Source organism: Hirundo rustica, chromosome 2 (assembly GCF_015227805.2).
Source record: "Hirundo rustica isolate bHirRus1 chromosome 2, bHirRus1.pri.v3, whole genome shotgun sequence".
NCBI classification, from domain to species: domain Eukaryota; kingdom Metazoa; phylum Chordata; class Aves; order Passeriformes; family Hirundinidae; genus Hirundo; species Hirundo rustica.
Genome location: NC_053451.1, coordinates 68,577,924 through 68,597,758, shown reverse-complemented (window position 1 = coordinate 68,597,758; position 19,835 = coordinate 68,577,924). Strand labels below are relative to the sequence as shown.

General features: G+C 42.6%; 1 protein-coding gene across 1 annotated transcript; it reads right to left on the bottom strand.

Annotated features, from left to right (window-relative positions):
* Positions 1–378: 378 nt before the first annotated feature.
* ACOD1 (aconitate decarboxylase 1) lies at positions 379–18,727 on the bottom strand. Its single transcript, XM_040055723.2, has 7 exons — positions 18,512–18,727; positions 14,081–14,156; positions 13,055–13,183; positions 6,182–6,343; positions 5,029–5,118; positions 2,800–3,005; positions 379–2,233 (listed from the first exon to the last, which is right to left on the bottom strand). Exons 4-7 carry the CDS (start codon positions 6,257–6,259, stop codon positions 1,279–1,281), a joined length of 1,329 nt encoding a protein of 442 aa, XP_039911657.1. The 5' UTR covers positions 6,260–6,343; positions 13,055–13,183; positions 14,081–14,156; positions 18,512–18,727; the 3' UTR covers positions 379–1,278.
* Positions 18,728–19,835: the final 1,108 nt, after the last annotated feature.

Sequence of the window (19,835 nt, the reverse complement as noted above, 5' to 3'; positions counted from 1 at the left end):
AACTTCAGTAGAGGAGAGTAATTCAATTCTGATTTCTAATTAGAAGGGAAAAATAAAAGAATGTGGTTATTTGGGTTCTTTTTTGCCCTTGCAAGTCTTTAGGCAAGTGTTACTAATGGACTTGAATTTTTTGCAGAGCCCATAGGTAAACTAACTTTATAAACCAAGATCCAGCACAAACAAATGCATTGCATGGGGAAAATACACAAGTTTTGGGCTAATAAATGAAGTAATTTCAGATTTATTTAGTAAAATGAATTAGGTTTATTTTGTGATTTTTTTTTTTTTTTTTGCATACATCGTTTACTGCCCTGAGGAAGACAATTTTATATGTGTTAGAGCACATGCTTTAATCTTACAAATCTGAACAAAGGGCTGGCAGCTTCTCTTAGAAGCTCAGTCTGGCAAGGCTTTGTCCTCCTGGAGGAACAAAAAATTCCCAGAATTTATTATCAAGGTTCACTGTAGACACTGAGTTGTCTCCCATAAGAAGTGCTCTGGTGCTCACAGTTCTCTGTCACTCCTGCCCACGGTAGTGTAGTCCATACTCTGCTGGGCCTGAAGTAACCCAAACACTCAGTATTATGTAACTGGGGTGGGAGTGAAACAGGAACAGAGCTGTACCACAGAGGAGCGAAAAAGGTGGAACTGGGAAATCATGCCTTTATGATGAGGAGTGTGGAGCTGTCCCTCATGCTGCCTCAGTGCAAGAGCCATGGCTGCAGTGACACCTGACACGCTGCAGAGTATCCCGTGCTGCCCCTCCCTCCGTGTGCTGTGTTTATTTTAGCACAAATGTCAACACTCAGACCTAACAGGTGCCCTCTTCAAGGGGCTTGTAGCAATAAATCTACAGAAATAAATATATAAAGGCTTTTGTTCTCTGTACTTCTAACCGTGATGATTTTCACAGACACAGCACTTCCATACTCTTCCAGAGTTTGGATTTCCTGTACGGAGTGATTTAGGAGAAGCAGAGCATGGATTTTTGGCAGAAGAGTAGGGAGATTTTTGTGTGCGAGCAGTGTGAGTGCTCTGCCTCTAGAGGTACAAAGGGAGCTGGAGTCGGCTGTGCCAGCAGAGGATCTTCTGTTCAGCCTGGCTAAGCTGGGCACATCATCACCAAATTATTTACTTAGTCAAAACCCACAATATTGGACTGAATATGGTTCTTGTGTCACAGGAGTCTTACTTAAAAGTGCTTGAGTCACTGAGAAAGAGTTTGTCCTGAATTTTGCATTGGCTTTGTGAAGTGTACGTAGCTGTTGGCCGGAGCATTCAAAGGAAGCGCAGCTTCTCTGGAAGCGCTCTAGCTGACTGTCCTGACAGAAACGTACTTAACACAGAGCAGTCCTCTACTTTTTCCAGGTTGTACACAGTCTCTATAATGCCTTCCACAGCTTCTGCAGGCAGGATGCCGAGTGCATTGGATTGGAACTTTTTCTCCAAGTCTTCCTTTTGCAGAGGTTTCCTCCAGTGCCCGTAGAAGGTAGTGCAGCGGTCGCTGATGGTGCTGCCGTCCCGGAGCGTGACACTCACTTCGCAGTAAAGGCTGTCAAAGCTGGGGGGGTTGTCAGCAGGGTGCTCCAGCTGGGTTTTGCAGAGGAGCCCCCACAAGGCCGGCCGGTGGACATTCTCACTGCTGAAGGACTGCACTGACACGCTGCCGTCCAGCAAAGCAGAGCATGCAACAAACTGCAAGGAATGTCGTGCTTCATGCTCTGAGGCTGGGCTGGGTCTGTTCACGTATTTGACCTCAGGGACTTTGAGAATGACTTTCTCAATTTTATCAAGGGGGATCAGGTTCTCACTGCTCCCCACAAGTTTCCTCCTAACAGAAGTTGCTGCATCGGCCACCCAGTGCGTTGCAAGATGAGCAGGAAAGCATTTGATGGCCACATCTTGCTGGTCCAAGAGCCAGGGATAGGACTGCAAGGCTGGCAGAGTCTGTGGGTTGTAATCTGTATAAAAGGCACCCATCCCTGACTCCATGTCCAAGATCTGTTTGTTTCCTTGAAGGCCCTGTAAAGCTAAGCAAGCTGCTTCCAGTCCGTGCTTGGCAGCATTCCCGACGTGGAGGGGCTTTATTTGGGTTGCTGCATTAGCCAGCGGGGCACCTGCATAGGAGGCAGCAATAGCCAAGGCATTTTTACATCCCAGCTGGTCAAGAGCTAGCAGTTTAGCACAAGCTGCTGCACTCCCCATTGTACCAACCACAGCCGGTGGGTGAAACCTGAGAAAACAAATGTATCTTCGTTAGCAGATTTCAAAAATTCACCCAAATTCACTATCTACAAAAGCTTTTCATTCATTGCCATGGAAAATGGATTGGACCATAAAGAAACACATTCAGCATTCATGTGCGGGCCTAACTGAGAGCTGTCACTTTTACCCAGGAAACAGTAAAACTGGAATAGTACTGCTTGCAGTAAGTCCTTCCCCAAAAGCAACTGAAACATTACTACTGCTCCTAGTTCAAAGCAAATACAAAGTTATGTTTGTTATTATTTAAATTATTATTATTTAAATTGATATTATAAATCTATAAAAAATCAAAGTAGGGAAATCATTGCCTCATTGTGAATTGGTCAATGCTTTCAAAAAGAAATCTATTAGCTAAAGAGTTAGGAGTCAAATGTATTTATGTGTAAGATGAGCCTTCCCTAAATTTCCAGACAAACATCTTAGGAAATATGAATAACTGTGCCACTTGTATTTTAACTGACATTTAATAATGTATATTAACACTGATTAAAAACCACCCCCACTCCCCTTTCTACTTTAAACATTTCTATGCACCTTTTTGGAATATTCCTGGCTTCTCTGGAGAAGTGCAGCAACCTGCCTTGCACTTCGATTCCCACATTGAAAGCTAAGAGCAGATCAAGACCCGAGATTGTTTTCTTCTGAGGAAAGGCCTCTGAGAGTGCAATCACTGCGGGGAGCACAGCCCCGGACGGGTGTGTGGCTGGATGCCAGGTGTCATCAAAGTCCATTGAGTGCACCTAATGGAAAGAGAAGCATTGATATGTTAGAAATAAACTCTGACTTTGCAAGGTTGCCTCAGTCAAATGAAACCACTGTAAAAAAAAAAAAAAATGAAATAACTATATCTTCCTTAGAAAGCAAAAATTTCAAGTCTTTTAAAGATGTGTACTCCCAATAAGGCTCTCTGAGAAGTGGCAATGCAGCAGAGATCTTGCCTCAAAGGAGAATAAATTAAATTCAACTTGTACAAGCCTGAGAACAGTGTGACAGTGATTCCTTTTTTCTGCAGTTGGCTTTTACTGCTTTAATTAGACCGGTATAATTAAAGCAGCTGTTCTAGGTCCACTATGTGAACAGTGAACTTTCACTTTCCCCGAAACATAATGAAATATAAACACAATGAAATTACTTCCCTGGTGCTGCAACCGATGCTGCCATTAGGACTCGCACCATAAAACTGTAGCAGTTAAATACTGCTAAATGGAATTTATATCATCAGAGCTACTTCTCTGGTGCAACCATCCACAGGCAACAGGCACAAGCCTGCAAATGTACAGGAGGCTTTAGCCTGAATTTTCAGCACATGCAACAAGACCTGTCACGCAAGGAACCAGAATCCCTGGAGTTGCTGGGAGTAGGAGAACGCTACAGTCTTAATGTGGAACGAGCTGCTTGGCTCAAGAGAGTATCCCAAGTGCTGCCTTCTCTTTCCCATGCCCAGAGCCCAGCTGCTCAGGAAGATTTTAGGTGTTTGCAGCATGGCATATGTCTGCTGATCTGACAGCAGATGGTCCCCAACAGTGCAGTCAGTGTCTGTAATGTACTGCTTATAAGACACATTCCTTCCTCCCACAAAGTTTTGAGAATCCCCAGAGACCTGAGAGCATCAGGGACAGATTTTTTTTTTTTTTTTTTTTTTTTTTTTTAATATATATATATATATATAGCATAGTAACACCTCAGAAACTGAGCTTTCACATCTGTTCACTGATTTCTTAACTTCAGAGCAAACTGGGAAGGCAGTCAGGCACCCCAGCAGTTGGGTTTTGCCCTATAATACTGTCATTATGCACTTTTGAGGACTGTTTCTAAACAGATAGAATAAAATGCAGTATCAGACTAGAAAAATTTTGATGCTATCTGGGGAGATGCCCTGCAGTGCAGGATAGGGAAAGTTGTAGACAATACCCTGTAAGCTGTGTTTCTGGTGTCTTCAGTAAGTTCTTAAATTGACCTATGACCAAGATGTAAACTGAAGTGATCATATGTATGCTAACAGCCATTTCTGAATATCACAAGGCCTGCTAGGAGCTGAGCACTACCAGATCTCATTTCCAAGGTAATTTTCTCTACATTGGAAATGAGCTGTTAAATTGGACCTCTGATATTGTTGTCACGCTAATTTAAATAGGCTTAATATTACTATTTCCTTGGTTGGTCACCTTTGCTGGTTTTGCATAATTGCCAAATTTGTCTACCCCACCTCTTGTGCATCTTTCAATTTCAAATGGTTTCAGCCTCAAGCTGAATTTAGACAAATGTCTGGAGAGTCAGTTATTGCTTTAATGACAAAGTGTGTGTCCAAATTATATAACTGACTTTTGGAAACTGCATAACTGAAGATTAAGCTGCCTTGTGATATTATATGTGTATGTATCTATACGTGCATCTGTGTTTTTCTGTAACTGCACTTTGCCAGTTGGCATGAAATAGATCCCAGTGAATGAGCTAGAGGGTGCCTTTTCAAGCAGCTACAGCAAGATTGTAGCCTTGCTACAAGGTTACCAGGTTGTAAGCTGTAGAGTTCTGACATTTGACAACAGCCCGAGGTCCATGTTAAAGGTAAGGGATGCTGTTGAATTGGATCATACATATATTATACCTTAAATTCAATCTCACTGGGAGGTAGTTGAAGCACATTAGGAGAATAGTCTAGGAAAGTTTTGCAGCAGCTAAGATTTTGGGGACATTCTGTTCTCTATAGAGCAAGAATGGCATCAATTTGGATTATTTCAGAGCAAATAAAAGAGCATCCCTTACAGCGACTCCATTCACAAAAGCTGCATACAGAGGAGGCAGTCGGAAATCCAAGTGGCCCCAGATGGTACTGGATGAATCTGAGCTGTAGATCTGAAACAAATTGACATAAATTAATTCAAAGTCCTGAAACGAAGGATGTGCTTTGTATCTCTGATGTAACTGAGAGGAGACCATGTCCTCTCAGGACCTAACTGCTCCCATTTATGTGAAAAATATTGTTCTTTCAGAAAGTCTGAAAAGAAAGTCAGTTTCCTGTAGGCTTCTGTCCTATTCCACCCAAACAGAGCTCAGGGGCAGACCAACACCACCCACCTGGCCACTCAGAACCTTCACACAACCTCTGGCCACTGATGTCCCTTCTCACCTCCCATTGACAGAATCACAAAATCAGCTGGGTTGGAAAAAAACCTCTGAGATCATCAAGTCCAACCTAAATGATGACAGGACTGTCATCATCTTTTTGGGGAAGATGCCTCATTAAAGGCTTTTATTTTCTGTGTTTTAGTAAGACCCTGTGTAATCGATAGATGGCCTCCTGGTGCTGCAAACTGAATAAAAGAGCATGGAGAGGGGAATTCTCTGTGGGAAGAGACTAACTGGCACACAGAGCTCTGGAGCACAAGTCCACCCAGGGAGGTCTGAGCAGTAAAACAGTGGGCTGAACTCATTGATGCACTCCTGTGTTGGGAAGGCTTTTCAGGATCAATTACTTTGCTAGTTTGAGAGAGTAAGACTAGAGGAGAAACATGGCTAATGCACCTCAGACATAAAACAATTATGTTTTATGGACTGCAAGTAACCCATTGCCAACTCCTCATCTCTTTAACAGTTCCTTGATTTGAAAGGCTGGTGGTAAGTGATGCTTACTTTGTTGATGTTTTTTTAATAAAATATCACAGGTGAAAGAAAGGAAGGGGTTTTCAGTTGACTGTGTTTGTAGAGGGGGATCTTAGCATACAGACTGATACACAGACTGAGTGAAAAGTAACTTGAGCACTGAAGTTTCACTCTCTCCAGTGGGAAGAACACAATTTCTCTCCTTCCATCCACGAAAGAATTTCACCATGGCAAAATTTCCTTCTCATAGCCTAAATTTTCCCTTGCTTTCTTGAAGCCAAATGTTAGGATGTACTCTGAATGCCCGACAGCTTACCTTGCTGTACCGTGCCACTTTTTGGCAGACCTCGGTGCTGGTGCCCAGAAGCCCCACTCCAAGAGTATCCAGAATCATTCGCTTACTTCTCTGAATTACTTGATCTGTCAACTGATTTGCATTCAAACCATGAATCACCTTGGCAAAATTTTCTGTAACTGTCTGGGAAGGGAAAAAAAATAAAGAAAAAGAAGAAGTAGATTTTCCTCTGTATTTAAACACTCTATTCTATTTTCTTTCTTCCCCCCCCCATTTTTTTTCCTCTTTTTTTTTTTCCTTTCCGTTTTGGGCTACTGTCTAGCACACTAGCCATTTCTGCCTCTGCTTACAAGAATTGCATCAGCAAAACCAAGGTTTGAATTCTTCCTCTTTGTATTCCCAGAAATGTCACTGTGTTATGTTTTATTTATGCTTTCATCATTATCCTCTTCTGTTCTGTACTTCTTCTGCTTTCTCCCTGAGCCCTCAAGAGTATGCACTGCAGGTGCTATAACTGTGCAAGATTATCATCACTATTTCATCCCCATCTCATCTCCATTTCTAATGACTATTCACACACACACACACACCCACACACCCAAATAGAAGTAAAAACATCTGTCTTTCTCATGGCACCTACTTGTTGGTATTGAAATCAGTGGGAGAGTAGCATTTCAAGCCAGTGCACCCAGTACCACACAAGAAGGCAAGATTTAATCTGGTTGGCAGCCTTACTATCCCAAATCTTGCTGAGCTCAGTAGGAGGCAGGAGTTGGCAGCCCTACCTTGCACATATTGCTCGTAGCTCCCAGCTCCCATTGAATTCACACTCAGCTGGAGCCCCAGCTTTTCTCCAAGACAAGATCTTGCCTCTTTGAAAAGCAGTGGCTCCTTGTTCCTGGATCCTGCTGATCTGGGAATTATGTATATTTATTTTCTTTTCCTACTGAGCAGTGACCCATTATGAAAATTCAACCTGCTTATTGGCTCTGAGCTGCTGTTAGTGTCTGTATTAGAAAATAATCTAAAACTTCCCTTCCTAGACCATTAGAAATGTCCCTCTGTAGAGGTGCATATTATTTACAACCAGTCTATAAACACAGTTTCTTTTTTATACTGGCAGTAGGGAATATTTATCTTCTCTCTCTTTGGAAATTATCTCCCTTCATTTCCCCTCTTCCTTGCCCTTCCTTTACTCCCCTGCACATATCCACAGAGAGTGGTGGTATTTCCTTTTGACCCCCATTTTGCTGAGGGAAACAAACCAAATTGTGCTGTTCTCTCCTTTACAAAATGCACTCACCCCTACCACACTCGTATATTCTCATTGCATTGTTCACACTGGATTCCTCTTTCTCTAGCAATGGTGACCAGAATTGTACCCATCATTACAAACAAGTTCTCACTCACACTTGGAGTGAAACATTAAGATTATCTCAAGGAAGCAGTTACAAACAGTTTAAAGCAGGTGAACCACATATCCCATGTGGTGTGATGGGCACCTACTGCAACATATGGAGCGAGGATATGAAAGCTTAAATAGAGAATCACATCTTACAGTGCAAAGAAACAACACAGTACCTTTGCCCACATCTTGCAGGGCTGATGCACGTCCCAGAGAGATGCAGCAAATGACTGGTGGCCAGTGAGCAGGGGAACTCACTCTCTCAATATTTATATGTGTCAGTCTGAGGTGGGGGAAGGAATATTAGGCCTTTCTACTTAGGCATCTTGTCCTGCCCATTTCCTCTTCTGCCTGTAAATGTACTTTTTGCTCCACTTTCAATTTTCCTCTGACTAATTGCACTATAAACCTCTGGGAGACATGTGATAGCACTTAGCTAGTCATGTTTACATGTTGTGCAAATTAATACATATAATTCTTCATTACCAGATAGAAACTGATCCATAAGGTAGCATGGAGATCTGTGTGGAACCACAGTAATCCATGGAGAGCTCTACTGGTTGGGAAAGTCCAGTACTAGACTACAGGGTGGCAAAGGTTGTTCTAGCTTAAACAAGCTGTTAATTTGTTTTGTTTTTTCTTTCTTGTTTTGTTATATGTCTCCTCTCTAACGCATACAATTCAGACTTGGGAAATGTGTGCCATAAAAATTTCAGACCATAAATTGGATTAAGGCCGTTCTTGGCACTTCGCAGCATTTTAACAGCGTGAATCACTGCGTGTTAGCAATAGATAGTGAGAAATCCCTCCCACCCCATCAGGAAGGGCAGACCCCACAGGAGCATGACTAGGGGGCATTGAATAATTCTGAAGTAAATAAGTAATGATGTCTGAAGCATGGGAATCACCTGGGTTAGGGAACAAAGTATCAAATCTCAGAGCTGCAGCCTTGCGCTTCCATGGTAAGCGCTTCCTAAAACAGTCTAGGAACCTCAGCTCTTCACTGAGAATAGCACCAAATAATTTTGTAAAGCCATATCTAACCCCCAAGTTCTTCCAGACAGATAACAGCATGGGTCTAGAGGTGAAGCTAAACATCAATTTGAGTGGTTCTAACCACTACTGAAAGGTCCTGTCTCAGGCTGTGTCCTTCCCCCTCTCCTGCCCCTGGATACAGAGTCCTCCTCCTCCCTGGGCCAGCCCTGATGCTGAGCAGACCCATTTCTGAGCTGATCCAGCCTGTCTCCAGAACTAGCTCTGTGATTCTCAGCAGTCAGGCATAACTGAGTTTCATTCCCTCGGAAATGCCGAATTAAATCTTGCAGCACAAGCAGAGGGAGAGAGGAGTAAGGCTAGCAGTATTCTGTGAAATTTTGGGAGGGCACAGACAGGTAACATGAGAGAAGAGGGAATCAGCTGCTCCCCAGCAAGCTCTAAGCAAGACATTTGCTTATTTTGCCCTTGCTTTTAGCCAGTTCTGCTTTTGGATATCATCTGCTGCTGCGTAACTTGATGCTGAAAGTTGTGCTGGGTAACAAAGACCCTTAAATGATAGAAGCAGTGATGAGTCAGTTCATGGATACAGACAAAGAGCCTGAGGCCTGGGACTTCTAAAACCCAGCCCTACAACCACATATATGTTTTTGTACAGGCTAACTCACCTGCATCACATGAAGATTCCATTTAAACCCTTGTCCTGTCTTTCTTTTAAATATGAGCAGCTGTTCACATGGCTACTAAACCTATTCCCACACATTTCCCTATGAGTATGCCACAGTTTCCTCACCCATGCAGGTATAACTTACATCTAGATAAAACATCCCAGAACATGTCCCAGGTCCTGGGTGTGCTTTGCCAAATCCTGACCCCCTAGGGACAGAGAATCTGAATGTGCATCTGTGCTTTTTCCTTGCCATCCTTATTTCCACACTGATGAAAACCTCAGAGGCAGCCTGAAGAACTCCCTTGGTGCCGATAAAATCTAACCAACATAATGGGATTGCTCAGATTGACAAGGCTGGCAGTGTTTAGAAAGATTAATAGAAGTTAATGCTATTGGGCTGAAAAAGGGAAAGATTTTGTTAACTTTCACTTTTTGTTCTTTCAGCTCATTCTTCTTCCAGAAAATTGAAAGAAAACATTTAAATTTCAGAACCATACAATCACAGATTGGCTGCAGTTGGAAGGGACCCCCAGAGACCATCTTGTCCAACACCTAACAGGGCCACCCAGAGCAGGCTGTGTCCAGTTAGGTTCTGAATATCTCTGAGGACAGACTCCACAGCTCCCCATGGCAACCACAAAAAAATTACGTATTACATAAAAGATATTCAAACCCTAAAGTCCATCTTCTTTTTCCATTGCCTTTGGGATATCATTTATAACCCCGTTGTGTTTCTCATTTCTTTCTCCTCCTCAAGAGAGATAGAGGTGCCGCTGCCTTAATCCCATGATGAGACTCCAAAGTGAATTTGGGCGGGACGCAGAACTTGTGGTGTGTCTTGCAATGTGATGTGCAGTCACATGCTGCTAGCTGATCTCAGATGCGTGGTCACTTCCTTCTGTGATCTTGACTGCAGGATGGACTGTCCCATGCATTGCAGTAATAACATTAGTAATATTTATGGACTGAACTGAGATATTATGAGAAAGTGATTTTTTGTTTAAAAAAGGATGAAGTGAAACTGTACATTTTCTTGGGAAACCAATTTCCAAACTGTGGTGTGCAGAACCTCAGTCTCAGGTGTACACTGTAGACTGTGAGGGAAAAGAAAGCAATATGATTTTCACTGCAGGGGGAAGAGGCCTCTATACAAAGTCCTGTACCTCCACTGCAGAATTCCTAGGGATCTAAACAGAAGAAGGTTGAAAATCAGTGACTGAGGGTTTGGTACAGCCTGTCCACCCTGACAAAGGGGATCTGCTGCTTTCCTCTCCTTTGACATAATACGCATGGTTCAGCAATTTGGGCAGACAATTTCTTAACTAGCAAGCGTGGTGGAAAGACAAAATGTGTTCATCCAAATGCCATTTGCAGCCTTGCACTCAGCTACAGTAATGAGCTGTGTTGATTACAGAACAAGGCTTTAGAAAACCAGTGCCCCACAGAGTCTATTTTCTCCTGCTGACATCACATTTTAAGCTGTTTTTTTTCCCTTCTTTTGCCTCCAGTTATTTTAGGCTAAACTCTGCCCACACCTGCAAGCTGTATGTTTGCAACTGAAAGCAATTTTGGCCCTAGCCTTACGCTCCTTTTGTTCTAAGGAAATATTAAAATTTTTGACAAAATACGGAGTTCAGGCTTCCTTTTCTCCAAGCCAGCTCTTAAGAAGTAACTTTGTTCATGGCCTGTGCTTAGATGAGAAAAGAGGAGACAGGTGCTAATGAGCTGTGTTTACAGAGACTCTGATGCTGCTGAGAGCCTGAAAACAACTTACAAGTTCAGAACTTGCTCCTTTTCCCTCTACTGGGATATTTTAATTACAGTGAAAAGGTGAGAATCTTAGCGAATGGTCTGGAAAAGGCAGCTTGATCTGTTAGCAGCCCTACAGCCATAACTCTTGGGATGCTGTAATATTGCACCTCATCATAGTGTCTGTTCCTCTTTTTTCTCAAGCCTACTTTCCCATGTTTACCCCAACAATGGGTGCTGAGCCAGACAGCAATAACACACAGCAAATGAATAGGCAATGATTGCACCACAAAATGTATCATCCTGGAAATTTCTAGCCTACAGTAGTTCTCTTATTCACTTACTTGCACAACTAGTGGCAATGGCAGTGAAATCTCCGAGAAGTTAGCACCCTTGTTTGTTTTTTTCAAAGTTCCCACAGCACATATTGGAAGTTCCCAGCCGTGTTCTGGTAAAGGTTGCAATGAGTCAATGTGCTGGTCAGTGCACTGCATTACACTGCCCTTCTTGCCTTCCCAAATTAGCAGTGCTATTCCTAAAGGCAAGACCTCAAGGTTCATTTTAACTTGTAGATGCTTGTTTGGTTAAATGAGCTGTAACAGAGGCACCAGTCATACCTAGGATATTCCCTTAGGGTCACATTCAAGACAGCATCATTTATGGTGCAGTGTGAAGCCTGGTCTGCAATAAAAGGAGAAGACACTGTAGCTCCATGAAATTCCTGTTGATCCAATGTGCATTTTAGCTCTCACCAATGCTACACCAGTGCTATTTACCTGTTTTACTGGTGCCAGCACTCAGTTTTACCCTGTCTTCTGCAGCACACAGGCTCTGCTGCAACACTGTGGATCACATGCTGTCCTGTGGTGGAAGGACTAAGGAATGAGTCTGGGCGTACTTTGGGGGGTCTTTGATAGTTTATGACACCTAGGAGAGGACAGCTGCATGAGCTCATGTAGCTGAGCCAGTTATGCCCCATCAGAAGGATGAATACCTTCAGGCCCATGTGTGAATGTGACCTTCCCCAAGGTGGGGGGTTTGACACCTAAGTCAGAAGTGTAAGGGAGGACAATTGGCATGATAAAAAACACCATCCCCTATCCGAAGGGCCTGCTTCTTATCGACCTTCTATCTTATCTGGCTCAAACCCCAGAATCTCAGGTGATGGGTATTCTCCCCCTCTCTCCAATTTGGATCAGAGGTTTTGCCACTACATACCCAAAAACTCATCTCCTCCCCTCGGTGGGTGAAATTCCTGCCTGAGCAAAACACCCTGCTGCCTCTGCAAATGGCCAAAAGTTTGAGCCATTAACCATTAATGTGTCTCCCAGTGATTTCCAGTATGAATAATTGCAGCAGGTGTGGGAGATCACATAGGTTTTGTGTACCTGCAGTTTCCATAAGTACTCCTTGTTTCTGGTTTTGGCAGCCTGTGGCAGCCTGTAGCACACATTGCTCTCTTAATCAAAGAACAGCCCATGATGCCTCTACTGTGTCTCCAAAATGCGGCCAGGTGTCATTACATGACTTGTGCTATCTGGGGAGACAACAAAACTTGACTAGCATAAATTCAGAGTTTGATGAGCGGAAACCAAGCTAGTGAGAGCACACGGGTGGGATGTGGCAATTTTAATTAAATTACCAGTGGAACTCCAGTGGTGCAAATGAGGCGTTACCCACCGTGCTGGGCTGTGCATCACCCACAGAAAGGAGCCAAGCAAATTCATGCTCCTGATCACTTCAGAGCAAGGCCAGATGTCAGCACATAATGGGTCCCAGCAAGGCTGTGGTGGCAGTCCAGTGGGGAGATACGGTATCAAGATCCAGAATATAACAAGCTTGACCATTAATTAAGGGATAAAAGAGCCTCTCTGCATCTATACCAGTTCTCAGGGATTTGGAATCCCTAAGAAATGATCCAAGACTCATTACAACCTTTTGTATGCACTGAAAGGGCTAAAGTAACACCTATAGAACATACCGCAAAACCAGAATGAAAAATAAAGCAGCATTCTTCAAACAGAAACAGGCTTTGGGACAAAAAAATCACATCATTTTGTGGGAGTCCATCATTTACCTGGCAGCAGCTGCAGAAGCCTTGAGGTACTGGAAGATGCTGTGTGAGATAACAGAATTCTTCCTTCAACTTTCAGAGCAGAGGCTTCCTCTTTTCTCTCAGCTTTGTCCCTCCCAAACACGGCCCCTCCTGGAAGGATTTAAACAATGAGTCATGTTCCAAAAGCCACAGAGTACTTGTTGCTAATAGAGTGCCCATTCTTCAAGCTTGAGCCTTGAGTTAATTTCCAACCATCCCTCCTAGCTGCTGGACAGAAACACCTATTCAGACATCATGCTTTCACTGAGATCCCCGAGGCAGGCTGGGTATCCCATCAAGTGTATTCCTGCTCTTTTGGGGCACTCCAACAACTGCAAATAAAGCTTTTCCTCATCTGTGGTTGTACCCAGCTAGATCATGCATTTTCCACCCTGATATATTTCTAAAAGTGCCAAGAAATATTGCAAAACAGCCCGAAATTATACTCCAAATGCAGCAGTCTCTGATTTATGGTGCAATTATAAAACGTGTCATGGTAGTTATTAGCTCTGAGATTGAGTATCACATATTTCAGACTGTAAAACGTACTGAGGAATTTCTAGCTGTGATTGTGTATTCACCTCTAAAGAGGAAATGGGCTTAATTACACCAACATTAAAGGAGAAATAACAGCAAAAATGGAAGAAAGGTTAAATTTGAACACAAGAACTGTGAATACATAAAACATTCATATTATTACACTTGTAACTGAGCATCTAAGCAGAAGCTAATGATTTGAATTAAATTGGTCCTTTTTACATAAGTAGCATTTGAAGAATTTTGGGGTTTAGAATTTATAATGGCACTATTTTTTTCCCTATGATTACTCATCTTCAGCATAGTGGATTCAAACAGATGCAGGAATAATTAAAAATCAAGAAAAATAACTACTTTCGTAAAATTATAGGAATGATCAACCATGTTGGCGCTTCAGTATTGGCAGGGTTTAAAACTATTCACCTAAAAATGAAACCTACTGTCAGATGTAGAGGACAGTATTTTATTTACCTTTTCCCTCCCTGCAATAGTTGGAAGATGTCCCTCCTTGTGGGGCCTTGAATTATTGCAGGAGCACTAGGGTTAGCTGTAAGGAAAATAATGCGAAGTTTGAGCCTTGTATTTATTTATTTAGGTCATATTCAGTGAGAATAGATGGTGGTAGTGGTACCACCAGCTCACACAGCATATCCCCCTGACTTTGATAGCTTATTTGCATGGCACAGTGCCATCTCTATGACTTTGGGGTTTTATATAATATGGAAATAAACCATTCTTATTTCTCCTTTCCACAATCAGAAGATTTCTCTATTTCTGCAATCTGGCTATCTTCATTGTTTATCAAATTGGGCAGGTTTTGAAGTCTGTTTTGAAGTTTATGTTTTATTTGGGCATTTATTTTCCTTTTTATTTTTTCTTGACGGGTTATGGTATTTTATTAAACTCAAGGAGAGGGTGCTGTCCAAAAAGACAGGAGGTACATTTTTTCCTCCCATATAATTAAATGAGCCTCAAATGAAAGAGCAGTGAAATGCTTTTGCCCATCCTAGGCTGCCAGCACAATTGCAGTGGGGTGCACTGTGCCACCAGTGATAAACAGGGTAGGGCCAGTGCAATGCTGTTTCACTGCAAAAGAAAAGCAGGAAACTGCCTTTGGCAGCAACTTGTAGGAGACAGTTTGGTGCCCAGGTTGCCTGTGAAAGAAAAAATGAATCGGAGTGGTTTTTAGTCTGATCCACCAATTGTTGCTCTGTTCTTCTGTGTTCGGCTGCTGCTGCCAAAAGAAGGGTTCCTAAGGAGGAAGAGAATGGCTGATGCAGAGAAGTAGATCTTCCCCAGTTTCCTACTGTCTCACCCTACTACCCTTGGCAACAGGACTCTCTCCCAACCCAGCTGAGCCCTGCACTGGCCGTTTTCTTCCTGTGCTAGCGAGGGCCAGGCGTATTTCCCCATGCTTGTCTACTCTGTGCAGATTTGGGAAGCCTCTCCAGTCAAATCAATTAGTGAAGATGGATGGCGACAGTGAAGGAGGAGAGAAAAGAGAAGATACATGACTGTGTGGGAATAAAACATGACAGGTCTCACAAGAACACTGGAAAAGCACTTTTTTTGTGGGGCAGGGAAAGAAGAGGAGGAAAGGAAAGGAAAGGAAAGGAAAGGAAAGGAAAGGAAAGGAAAGGAAAGGAAAGGAAAGGAAAGGAAAGGAAAGGAAAGGAAAGGAAAGGAAAGGAAAGGAAAGGAAAGGAAAGGAAAGGAAAGGAAAGGAAAGGAAAGGAAAGGAAGGAAAGGAAAGGAAAGGAAAGGAAAGGAAAGGAAAGGAAAGGGAAGGGAAGGGAAGGGAAGGGAAGGGAAGGGAAGGGAAGGGAAGGGAAGGGAAGGGAAGGGAAGGGAAGGGAAGGGAAGGGAAGGGAAGGGAAGGGAAGGGAAGGGAAGGGAAGGGAAGGGAAGGGAAGGGAAGGGAAGGGAAGGGAAGGGAAGGGAAGGGAAGGGAAGGGAAGGGAAGGGAAGGAAGGGAAGGGAAGGGAAGGGAAGGGAAGGGAAGGGAAGGGAAGGGAAGGGAAGGGAAGGGAAGGGAAGGGAAGGGAAGGGAAGGGAAGGGAAGGGAAGGGAAGGGAAGGGAAGGGAAGGGAAGGGAAGGGAAGGGAAGGGAAGGGAAGGGAAGGGAAGGGAAGGGAAGGGAAGGGAAGGGAAGGGAAGGGAAGGGAAGGGAAGGGAAGGGAAGGGAAGGGAAGGGAAGGGAAGGGAAGGGAAGGGAAGAAAGATACTCCAAACCCTCAAATATTCCCATCCACTAAGGTCCCCTGATTCCTCATAGGTTTTCTCTTCCCAGGCCCCAGAAACATTCCTGTGTTCTGGCAGTCAGACGGGCGGTGAGCTTGCTCACTGAGTCCAGGTGAACAATACTGGTGGGTCTCTGGCTACCCTCAGCATGCTGTGCTGTTTATTGCTCCTTCTTTCCTTCTTCTCTGAGTCAAAATATGGTCAGTGTCCTGAGAAATTCCTGTAAGGCTATGGAAAGATGGGCTTCAACAGCTCACTGAGTTCTCACAAGAGGGTGGGCAGCACGTGAAGGTGAGCAGGATTCCTTCCTCCATATCACTACACCATAAAGGAGCCTGGAGTGGGGAGAACTTGCCCAAAGGTCCCACATCATCTCTGAGCCTGCAGGGCAGTGCATCTAGAGTCTGCCTGTAGGCTTCTGTCGTTCCTGTGCTCTGAGAACCACACAAGGGCCTTGACAGGAAGGACAGGAAAGCCTGGCAATCCTTATCTTCAGATCAGGCATTTTGGAATGTTTCTGAACAATGTGGCTCATCTCAGACCAATCTGATTACAAATGGTGGAGCAATACACAGGTTACCAGAGCCTGTGGTGGGATACAAGTCAGTGATGGAACCACCACTGGTGCACCCTTCTTTACAGTGTGGGTTTCATCTACAGCATGCTCTAGCACAAACTCCAACCTCACAGTTGTTAACAACTGATGAAATGTATAAGGATGCATATATTTGGGATTTTTACTGTTTTAACTTTGCTGTTGCTGTATTCTCAGGCTTCTCATTTTTACAATTATAATAGTGAGAAAATATTATAGTAAAAACTTAAATTCTCAGCTGACTACATGGCTTGAGGTGGTGATGGCCTTAAAAGAGAAAAAAAACCTTCAAGGTTCTAGATTGTGGTTGAGAGAAATATATGAATGTGAATCAGGAGTTAACCTATAGCGGGAAATATAAATTATTTATTAAAATCTAAATTTATAAATATCTAAAAGAATACAGCAAATCTTAACATCTTATTCCTTTAAAGTGCCATGAAATTATACTTGCATGAAGCCATTAACCCCGAAAGAGTTCTGATTACATGAAAGATTGAGAATCTGTCATGCGCCTACTCTCAATGTAGGTCAGAATACACACAGAGCAAAATGGAAGGGAACTTGAGGGAAGATACCTCCTTCACCTAGAGAAACTCTTGCTTGAGGTTCTTCTCGAATTTAGATGATGTCTTAAGTTAAAATTGAAAATAATAAGGCTGCCACATGAGCGATGAACACATAAGGAAAGGTGCACATTGGAATGACTGCACTGAATTTAAGGAATTGGAATTTCTTAAACTGAAAAAGCTCAGAGCAGGGTGACATGCTTGTGTTTATCCATCCATCTTGTAAGAACAATTATTACACAGGCAGGCAAGGTCATGGTAACAGCACACACAAATTAAGCTGGGGAAATTGGGCAGAAAAGTATATGAGGAAGAACTGATTTCTTTTATGCTTCTGATGGCCTGCTCATTCATAAATGAATCATGCATTTTAAATATTCTTTGGATACAGAAATACATAAATTGCACTTTTCATGAAAAATACATTTTTTATACCATGTATGAAAAATATACAGAAAAAAATGGAAAGGATTCAGAGGAGCCTAAGAACAATAACAGTTTTAGAAAGCATGGTCTGTGAAAGAGGTGTGAGTAGGTTTATTCAGCCTAGAAAAGGAAAGTGATTCCATTTCACATCAGAGCTAAGCCAGTCTGACCACTAGCACTTGTCCATTGCCCTCCCTAGGGCTTAATCCAGTAAACTAAATCGCCAGGAAACAAATTTTATAATTTATTCACTTCTCCACTTCATCTTCTGAACTGGTTCATCACAATCACATGAGGGCTGGCTGAATGGGGAAAAATGTAGGGCGGTCCATTTTTCAGGATCTGACCTTCAGATTGGCCTAGCTTTAATGTGGAAGTGTATTTCTGTACATGATACAGAAATACAATCTGTATCATTTAGAAGTAGAGAGTGTTGAGCAACTTTGTTCTACCTGCTGAGAAAGGAAAAAAAAAAAAAAAAAAAGAATCTGTTAAATATTTATCAGCTTCTTGACTGATGTCATAAAACCCCTTTATAACAGGAATGGTATTAAAATATTGCACATAAGAATATTGTGGACTTTCCTTCACTGGAATCATTACCAATATGTTACCCTAATCTGCCAGGATCGGTTCAAGGTTTCTTATCCTGTCTTGGTGCAGATGTGGATTTTGAGAATGATCTCTTGAGATTCAGCCTTTTTTCTGACTTCATGATTTGCCAAGTTCACCCATCATGCCTGAGTTAGCTTTAACTGAACTCAATAGTACCTGGAAGAATGGCTTTAACAAGAACAGTGCCAGATTATAATATTGCTGTTTGACTTCTATTTTGTTGGAGACCAGAGAAGTGTCTGTGAATATGCTGTTCATGGACTGTCCTGGTTTGGGACAAATTTGGGAGAAAACCCCGGTATAAGATCCCTCTAAGGAAGCAAGCCCAAGTGGCCCCTCCCTCCAACCGGTCCAGTAAAAAAAAAAACCTCTTTGGAGAAAAGTGGAAAAAACTATTTTACTAAACAAATGAAGTGCATACAAGTATAAAGAATGAATAGTATGAAACAATAAAACCTCTCCTTCTGAAGTGAGATGGCAAATTGAGAAAGTCCTTGCCGTGGGTGTAGCTCGGCTCTCTCTCAGCGTCTCCTCAGTCCCAGTCCCTCCGGCGCTGCTGGAAAATGCCGAGGTCCAGGCCCCGGTGGGCCGCAGGTGCAGCCCCCAGTGCTCCCCTGGGTTTTCAGTCCAGAGCAGGTTTAAACAGTTCTAAGAAAAAGGGAAAAAAACAGTCCAGGGAACTTCTCTGCCCTAGCTAGCTGAAACTAACTAAAAGCAAAACAAGATCTCTGTCCTGCAGTCTCTCCAAGCCTCTGCCGAACACCCCGTCCGCAGCAGAATGTGGAGGAGTCGGGCAGTTTTCTCAAAACAAACTCCGCGCTTCTCCTTGCTCTTAGAACCAGTCTTAAAGGCACAGGACTCAATGTACAGCACAAACAGAACAGACAATTGGGGATACAAGCATCATAAAGTTACCCTAGGACATAGACACATTACCAGACACTGCTCATGATCTGCTTTGCATTCTGGACAGCTTCCTAGGCTGGCATAGCTGGTCTCTAAATACATCATGAAAATAACCTTATAAGAACAAATCACACATCAGAGATGATTTCCAAGTTAAAAGTTTGTACTGCAAATGGGGTTGCAGCACGTGCAAGTGGCTGCTGAAGCACGATGGAAATCCAGTTGCAAATAGGGCAAGTAGGGTCACCAACAGGGGAATGTGTATGCTGAGATATACAATTTCATTAATATATCAGAAGAAAAGTACAGCAAACAGTAAAGTTTTGTTGAAATATAACTCATCTTCACATTTCAAATACCCTAGTGCAGAAATGGGAAACTGGAGATCAAATGAGGAAGAGAGGTGCTGTATTAGGGACTTTTTTTGTTTTTTTCCCCTTTGGAAAACTTTTCCAGAAATGTCAGACTGCAGGATCAGTACACACAGATTTGGAAAATACTGAAATGCATTTAACCTTCTGTCTGCCCTGAGTCAGTAAATGTCATTATTAATGATGTTCTCTAACTAAGTGTTTTGTGGACAAAATAAACACTGCAGCTTTCTTATACAAAATTCTCTACTCATTTTACTGCAAGTACATTCTGGGAAAAGTCTTGCAGTAGGACAAAAAAAAAAAAAAAGAAAAAAAAGAAAAAATAGAGGCATTTATTAAGAAAATATTTATTAAGAAAATATAACAGTCACTTTAATTAAGAAAACATTATTATTTAGAGAACTAGACAAAACTAGCTCAAATGCAGCTAGTCTATGGATTCATCTAGACCTTCTAGGGGAGGGATCAAGCTAAGAGGTATGTTTTAGCAAGTAGCTTTT